We start from the raw sequence: 8,377 nt of genomic DNA, 5'->3' as shown, positions 1-8,377 counted from the left end.
AGGTCAGAGTCATTTGGGAGGCCACAGGTCGTTAAGGGAAATGGAGAGCAACCCCCAGCACCTCCCCAGCTGCCTTGTCTCCATCCTCTCCACATTCATGCATCCTTCACGCCCTTTTCCTGTTATTCCTCCATCTCCCACTGCTCCCTGGAGCACTTTTGGTCCTCTCTTCCCACACTGCTTGAGCAGAAGCTCTTCCCAGAATTCCCACCAGCAGCCTGAGGACACGCCTCTGCCCAGCAATGACAGCAGAGCTTCCCACAGACCAGGGCTCTGGACCAGATTTTACTGGCGCTTTGCTTCTTCACACACCAGACAAAAAAGTAGCCCACACTGCCACATCCCCCAAAGCAAAAATCCGCAGGACCGTGACAGGGTCACCAGAATGCCATTCCAGCACCGTGCCGTCAGAGGATACATAGGGGACATCACATGAGCCAGGAGACAGCAGATGGCCGAGAGTCATTGCAGGGGAAGCTGGGTAGATATGGGGATGGATGACCCATCTTTTCCTGAGCTCACCAGCAGTGACCAACATGCTGCCACACTGCCGTTCCTGATGCCTCTGGCTGGAACTGTCTCTGCCCAAGACCACCTTGCAGTGCCAGGATCAAAAGATCAGCAGATACTTGGGGAAGGGAGGGACCTCAGGAGGGTGGGCAGTCCAACCTCCTGCTCAAAGAGCTTAGTCCTTCATGTCAAAGCTCAAGTGGAAGAAGGAAGTTTATAATAAGTGGAAGAAGGGACTGACCCCTTGGGAGGATTACAAGAATGCCACCAGAGCGTGCAGGGATGAAACAAGGAAAGCCAAGGCCGCCTTGGAATTAGACCTGGCTAGGGACATCAAGCACAACAAAAAGAGCTTCTACAAGTATATTGGAAGCAAAAGGAAGACCAGAGAAGTTGTAGGCCCACTGCTGAATGAGGCAGGAGTCATGGTGACGGAGGATGTGGAGAAGGCAGAGTTACTGAATGCCTTCTTTGCTTCGGTCTTTTCTGCTCGGCCCAGCCCTCAGGAGTCCCAGGCATTGAATAAAGTAACAGGGGAAGAAGACGACTTCCCTTGGGTTGAGGAGGAGCGAGTGAGGGACCAATTAGATCATCTAGATATTCACAAGTCCATGGGCCCTGATGGGATGCACCCGAGAGTGCTGAGGGAGCTGGCAGAAGTCATTGCTGGGCCGCTCTCCATCATCTTTGAAAAGTCCTGGAGAACAGGAGAGGTGCCTGGGGACTGGAGGAAAGCCAATGTCACTCCAGTCTTCAAGAAAGGCAAGAAGGAGGAGCCGGGGAACTACAGGCCAGTCAGCCTCACCTCCATCCCTGGAAAGATGATGGAACAGCTCGTTCTGGGTGTCATCTCGAGGCACGTGGAGGAAAGGAAAGCTATCAGAAGTACTCAGCATGGATTCACCAAGGGGAAATCATGTCTGACTAATCTGATAGCCTTCTACGATGGCATGACTAGATGGATAGATGAGGGGAGGGCGGTAGATGTGGTCTACCTTGACTTAAGCAAGGCGTTTGACACGGTCTCCCACAGCATCCTCATAGGGAAGCTTAGGAAGTGTGGGTTAGATGAATGGACAGTGGGGTGGATAGAAAACTGGTTGAAAGATAGAGCTCAGAGGGTTGTGATTAGGGGCACAGAGTCTAGCTGGAGGTCAGTGACGAGTGGTGTTCCCCAGGGGTCAGTACTGGGTCCAGTCCTCTTCAACATATTCATCAATGACCTGGATGAGGGGATAGAGTGCACCCTCAGCAAGTTTGCTGATGACACCAAGCTGGGTGGGGTGGCTGACACACCGGAAGGCTGTGCCGCCATACAGAGAGACCTGGACAGGTTGGAGATCTGGGCAGAGAGAAACCTTATGAAGTTCAACAAGGGCAAGTGTAGGGTGCTGCACCTGGGAAGGAACAACCCCATGCACCAGTACAGGTTGGGTGCTGACCTGCTGGAGAGCAGCTCTGTGGAAAGAGACCTGGGAGTCCTGGTGGACAACAGGATGACCATGAGTCAGCAATGTGCCCTTGTGGCCAAGAAGGCCAATGGCATCCTGGGGTGCATCAAGAAGAGCGTGGCCAGCAGGTCAAGGGAGGTCATCCTCCCCCTCTACTCTGCCTTGGTGAGGCCGCACCTGGAGTACTGTGTCCAGTTCTGGGCTCCCCGGTTCAAGAGGGACAGGGAACTGCTGGAAAGGGTGCAGCAGAGGGCTACAAAGATGATTGGGGGACTGGAACACCTCTCTTATGAGGAAAGGCTGAGGGATTTGGGTCTCTTCAGTCTGGAAAAAAGACGTCTGAGGGGTGACCTTATCAACACTTATAAATACTTAAAGGGTGGGTGTCAGGAGGATGGGGCCAGGCTCTTTTCAGTGGTGCCCGGGGACAGGACAAGAGGCAATGGGCACAAACTTGAACATAGGAAGTTCCGCCTAAACATGAGGAGGAACTTCTTTACCCTGAGGGTGGCAGAGCACTGGAACAGGCTGCCCAGAGAGGTGGTGGAGTCTCCAACTCTGGAGACATTCAAAACCCGCCTGGACATGTTCCTGTGTAACCTGCTCTAGGTGACCCTGCTCTGGCAGGGGGGTTGGACTAGATGATCTCCAGAGGTCCCTTCCAACCCTATGATTCTATGATTCTATGATTCTATGATTCTATGTCACTGGATACCCATGGCCATTTCATGTCTCTAAGAGGAAACTTGGTTGTGTCTCTCCCGCCCCTTCCCAGTGGCCTCCAAATCAAGCTAGATACAAGGGCATGGCCAGCACGTGACAGCAGTCCTCTACATGCAGTTGTTGTCTCTACATTTCCCTGGACTTACAGATGTGACCACTAACAAGCCAATAAAAGGAGGTGATGCCAGGCATGCTGGTTCTGCAGAGGATTTGGAAGAGCTGCTGCAAGACACCTGTGGCACTTCCACATGTTTGAAGTGGGCTTTGGGAGCGTATTGTGTTCATTGCTGGTGGGAGACCAGAGGAAGCTCAGTGGGATGTGCTCTACAAGACCCCGCTGGGACCATCATCTTCACCTGTAACACACTGAGCAAAGTGCCCAAAGGCTCCAAGGGCACCACCCTGGGAGATTCAAACAGCCCAGACTGAGATGCCCCGATGTTTGGGGGAAGTGAGGAAAAAGAAGGAAGGATCAAGAAATACCATGAGTCAACATTGCGATGCAAGACAGCTTTTATTGGAGTTGCAGGGGAGGAGGGAGTTGGGAGAAGAGCCGAGTCGTGGCCAGGGTCTTGCCCTGTCTTGTGGCACTGGGCAGAGCTCAACCGAGCATCAGCCATGCTGCAGGAGCAGGCACCAAGAGTGAGTCTCTGCCATTAAGGGGGCAACCACTCTTGAAAGGATCCTCGAGCAGGGCAAGAGGAAGGTAGAGCTGGGCAGCAAGCAGGTGCGAGACATCAGAGCTCTGGAGCCCAGCAATGCCAAAGGGATGTTTTTCCCTTGAGTGCCATGTTGAGATATGCCAGGGGCTTTTACGGAGCTCTCCTTCGTCTGTGGCCGGACCCAGTGTGGAGCTTAGCAGGGCCCGCAGTTGCCACTGAGGTACCTGTGGCCACGGCGCCAGCCACCATATCCGCAGCTCCCAAAGCCTCCGTAGCCCCAAGAAAGCCCATAGCCTCCGTAGCCCCCAGAAAGCCCATAGCCTCCATAGCCCCCAGAAAGCCCGTAGCCTCCATAGCCCCCATAGCCCCCAAGGCCTCCATAACCACCACGGCCTCCAAAAGTGCCGCCGTAGCCCCCTGCAACGCCAGGGGCTCCCGCTGAGCCAACAACGCTGTACTGCGGGAAGGAGCTGAGGATGGGCCCGGGGAAGGTGACCACCGAGGCCGGGGGCTGGATCACCACCGTGGAGTCGGGGCACTGGCGCACGCAGGGCTCGTTGGCGGTGTCAGCCAGCGGGGCCGGGGCGGCCACCCCACAGGAAGGGACGCACAGGCTGGAGCAGGACATCCTTCGGTTCAGGAGGTGAAGCTGCAAGACAAGGCAGAGCTATGGCTCAGTGCAAGGCCTCATCCCAAACCCCTCCTGGCTCTCTCACACTTGGAACCTGTGTCCCAGGACACGCTCTGCATCATCTCAGGTGGGCAGAGCAAAAATACGTTCCAGAGTTAAAATGCTGCTGTAAAACCTTTGCTCCCTTCACGTTCCCTGGACTTGACTTGCCCACAGGAGAGAGGAAAAACTCCCTCCTCCAAAGCAGATGGAAAATCACCAAGCTCCCAAAGGACTCGAGTGCATTGGTGTACTCAGGGCATCATACCTGCAAGTTTTATATTTCCATCCTTTCCATAGCTCTGAAACAGTCCCATCATGTCCTAACTCTGCACTATGAAAGCGTGGTAGAACACACAGGAAAGATGCCTTGAGAAAGCCACTGCTGAGGAAGGAAAGACGCAGGTAAGACTTGGACTTACCACGACGATCAGGAGAGTCAAGCGGAGGAAGGTGGATAGAGGGCTATGAAGCCCTCAGCTCTTTTATACATGTCCCAGACTGCCCGGGGCGTCGGACAAGAGGTGGTGGCTGGAACCCCAGCTAGTCATGATATCCAGCGGACCAGCTTCCTGACACTGATTTCATGTGATGCGAGAAAATTATATGCCTCCTCACTGACACATCATTACATGAAAGACAAATTGCTGTTGTAGCTGACCTGGCATCACCAATAAACCCCGATCTGTCCCTAATCCCCCCACACTTTACTTATGTCAAAGAGTCCTGAGCATCTTGCAGAAGCGCGTTGCAATCCTGTGCACAGCCATCACGCCTGTCATTACCTCCCTTTTACAAGCTGGTAAACTGAGGCACTGGGAGGTTGGGCAAAGGAAGAAGCCATTCCACGTGCTCCGAATGACTCCTAAATGCCCACCATCTCCCAGTGCTCATGAGGGCTGGGGGCCTTTTAGGGCAACAGGTGACAAGCATCCCTAAGCCTTGGCCATCTCCATGCCCTTGCTTGACAGGGTGTGTTTGGGGTTCCCTGATTAACAGCCATGCAAAGAAACGGGGGCACACTTTGCTGCGTGGGGTGAAGACCCAAACATGCAGGGGCTCAACACAGACGTGGGTAGGGAGCAGTGAGATCAGACAGCAAGGCGGCGTGTGAAGGGGGACATGCACAGGGGTGCGGGAGGGCAGGAAGGGTGGGACTAGGACACTCTCAGCTTCCTTGGCCACATATCTGTGAGTGTGGTCCTCCTCAACCCATCTCCGGCGGGACTGGATTACTCAGCTGGGCACTGAGGACTGTGCCAGGAGATGCTGGCCGAGCACCCACAGAGCACCCGGCTGCACGTGGCCGTGCTCCCCGCAGCCACAAGCACGCTGGGCACCACTGACTCTGGGCGCGTGGCTGGGCTGCTGCTGGGTATGACGTGGTTGAACACAGTAAACTTCTGCAAGATGCCCAGGACTCTTCAATATAGGCAAAATGGGGATTAGAGAAACGTTACATTTATGGGTGCTAGAGCAGCATCTTGTCTTACAGGTAATGGCCTATCATGGTCACTCCCATCGCCTGTTCTTTCGTCAGGGAACACTAGCATGCCATTTTCCCAATTAGAGAGCTATATAATTTTCTCGCATCACGTGAAATCAGTGTCAGGAAGCTTGTCCTCTGGATTTCACGATTAGCTGGGGCTTCTGCCACCGCCCCTTGGCCGATGCCCCGGGCAGCCTGGGACATGTATAAAAGAGCTGAGGACTTCACGGCCCTCTATCCACCTTCCTCCACTTGACTCTCCTGATCAACAGGGTAAGTCCAGCTCCTGGAAGCCTCTTGGGGATCTCTCCCTGCCTCCCTTGATGCAGCCCCTTCCCCGCACCCTTGCCTAATCCCTGGCGTCTTTTCCAGGACTCCTTGCCTGCCTGAAAGATGTCCTGCGCCAGCCTGTGCATCCCTTCCTGTGGGGTGGCCGCCCCGGCCCCGCTGGCTGACACCGCCAACGAGCCCTGCGTGCGCCAGTGCCCCGACTCCACGGTGGTGATCCAGCCCCCGGCCTCGGTGGTCACCTTCCCCGGGCCCATCCTCAGCTCCTTCCCGCAGTACAGCATTGTTGGCTCAGCGGGAGCCCCTGCCGTTGCAGGGGGCTACGGCGGCACTTTTGGAGGCCGTGGTGGTTATGGAGGCCTTGGGGGCTATGGGGGCTATGGAGGCTACGGGCTTTCTGGGGGCTACGGAGGCTATGGGCTTTCTGGGGGCTACGGAGGCTATGGGCTTTCTGGGGGCTACGGAGGCTTTGGGAGCTGTGGATATGGTGGCTGGCGCCGTGGCCACAGGTACCTCAGTGGCAACTGTGGGCCCTGCTGAGCCCCACACCGTGTCTGGCCAAAGTCAAGGGAGAGCTTTGGAAAATACCCTGGCACATCGTGACATGACACCTGAAGGAAGGACATCCCTTTGGCATTGCTGATCTGCAGAACGTGGACATCTGGTGCCTGCTTGGGGCTCAACTCTCCCTCCCTCCTGCCCCACCTCAGCATCTCTCCGGGACTCGTTGCCCCGTGAAGACACAGCCCCTTGCTGGCTACCTGCTCCTGCAGCATGGCTGCTACTCGCTGTCGTTCTGCCCACTGGCAGGAGATGTGTCTGCCCTTGGCACGGGCCCTGCTCTTCTCCCAACTCCCTCCTCCCCTGGAACTGCAATAAAAGCTGTCTTGCATCGCAATGTTGAGCTTTGATTTTATTTGGTCCTTCCCCCATACCCAATACCCCAAGTGACACCACGGGCTCCCAGGAGTGTCCCAGCCAGCTCCCACCCGTGGCCTTGTTAGGAGCATGTGCGAGAGCTGCCTGGCTTCCTCCTGCCTGCCCTTGGGCATAACGTCCCTCTGCCGGAGGTTCACCCAGAGCAGGACAGTTCTCATCTCCCTCTACAAAAGCTTCTTTCTCTTTCCCTGCTCTGTCTTTCCTCCCGGCTGCACCAGGGCTGTGGGGATTGGGACACCAATGGAACCACCCCAAGGGCAAAAGTCCAGGTCAGAGTCATTTGGGAGGCCACAGGTCGTTAAGGGAAATGGAGAGCAACCCCCAGCACCTCCCCAGCTGCCTTGTCTCCATCCTCTCCACATTCATGCATCCTTCACGCCCTTTTCCTGTTATTCCTCCATCTCCCACTGCTCCCTGGAGCACTTTTGGTCCTCTCTTCCCACACTGCTTGAGCAGAAGCTCTTCCCAGAATTCCCACCAGCAGCCTGAGGACACGCCTCTGCCCAGCAATGACAGCAGAGCTTCCCACAGACCAGGGCTCTGGACCAGATTTTACTGGCGCTTTGCTTCTTCACACACCAGACAAAAAAGTAGCCCACACTGCCACATCCCCCAAAGCAAAACTCCGCAGGACCGTGACAGGGTCACCAGAATGCCATTCCAGCACCGTGCCGTCAGAGGATACATAGGGGACATCACATGAGCCAGGAGACAGCAGATGGCCGAGAGTCATTGCAGGGGAAGCTGGGTAGATATGGGGATGGATGACCCATCTTTTCCTGAGCTCACCAGCAGAGACCAACATGCTGCCACACTGCCGTTCCTGATGCCTCTGGCTGGAACTGTCTCTGCCCAAGACCACCTTGCAGTGCCAGGATCAAAAGATCAGCAGATACTTGGGGAAGGGAGGGACCTCAGGAGGGTGGGCAGTCCAACCTCCTGCTCAAAGAGCTTAGTCCTTCATGTCACTGGATACCCATGGCCATTTCATGTCTCTAAGAGGAAACTTGGTTGTGTCTCTCCCGCCCCTTCCCAGTGGCCTCCAAATCAAGCTAGACACAAGGGCATGGCCAGCACGTGACATCAGTCCTCTACATGCAGTGGTTGTCTCTACATTTCCCTGGACTTACAGATGTGACCACTAACAAGCCAATAAAAGGAGGTGATGCCAGGCATGCTGGTTCTGCAGAGGATTTGGAAGAGCTGCTGCAAGACACCTGTGGCACTTCCACATGTTTGAAGTGGGCTTTGGGAGCGTATTGTGTTCATTGCTGGTGGGAGACCAGAGGAAGCTCAGTGGGATGTGCTCTACAAGACCCCGCTGGGACCATCATCTTCACCTGTAACACACTGAGCAAAGTGCCCAAAGGCTCCAAGGGCACCACCCTGGGAGATTCAAACAGCCCAGACTGAGATGCCCCGATGTTTGGGGGAAGTGAGGAAAAAGAAGGAAGGATCAAGAAATACCATGAGTCAACATTGCGATGCAAGACAGCTTTTATTGGAGTTGCAGGGGAGGAGGGAGTTGGGAGAAGAGCCGAGTCGTGGCCAGGGTCTTGCCCTGTCTTGTGGCACTGGGCAGAGCTCAACCGAGCATCAGCCATGCTGCAGGAGCAGGCACCAAGAGTGAGTCTCTGCCATTAAG

The 8,377-nt window shown here is 55.3% G+C and overlaps 1 protein-coding gene across 1 annotated transcript; it reads left to right on the top strand.

Annotated features, from left to right (window-relative positions):
* The first annotated feature begins 5,898 nt into the window (after positions 1-5,898).
* On the top strand, positions 5,899-6,333 carry LOC141734521 (claw keratin-like). The gene has a single exon (XM_074566368.1). It carries the CDS (start codon positions 5,899-5,901, stop codon positions 6,331-6,333), a length of 435 nt encoding a protein of 144 aa, XP_074422469.1.
* Positions 6,334-8,377: the final 2,044 nt, after the last annotated feature.

The sequence above is a fragment of the Larus michahellis genome, chromosome 24, assembly GCF_964199755.1.
Source record: "Larus michahellis chromosome 24, bLarMic1.1, whole genome shotgun sequence".
Taxonomy (NCBI): Eukaryota; Metazoa; Chordata; class Aves; order Charadriiformes; family Laridae; genus Larus; species Larus michahellis.
Note: the sequence above shows the minus strand (reverse complement) of the source record. Positions and strands in the feature narration are given on the sequence as shown.

What these genes read in the sequence shown, in the direction of transcription:
- LOC141734521 (XM_074566368.1), top strand. Translation starts at nt 5,899, where the DNA reads ATGTCCTGCGCCAGCCTGTGCATCCCTTCCTGTGGGGTGGCCGCCCCG.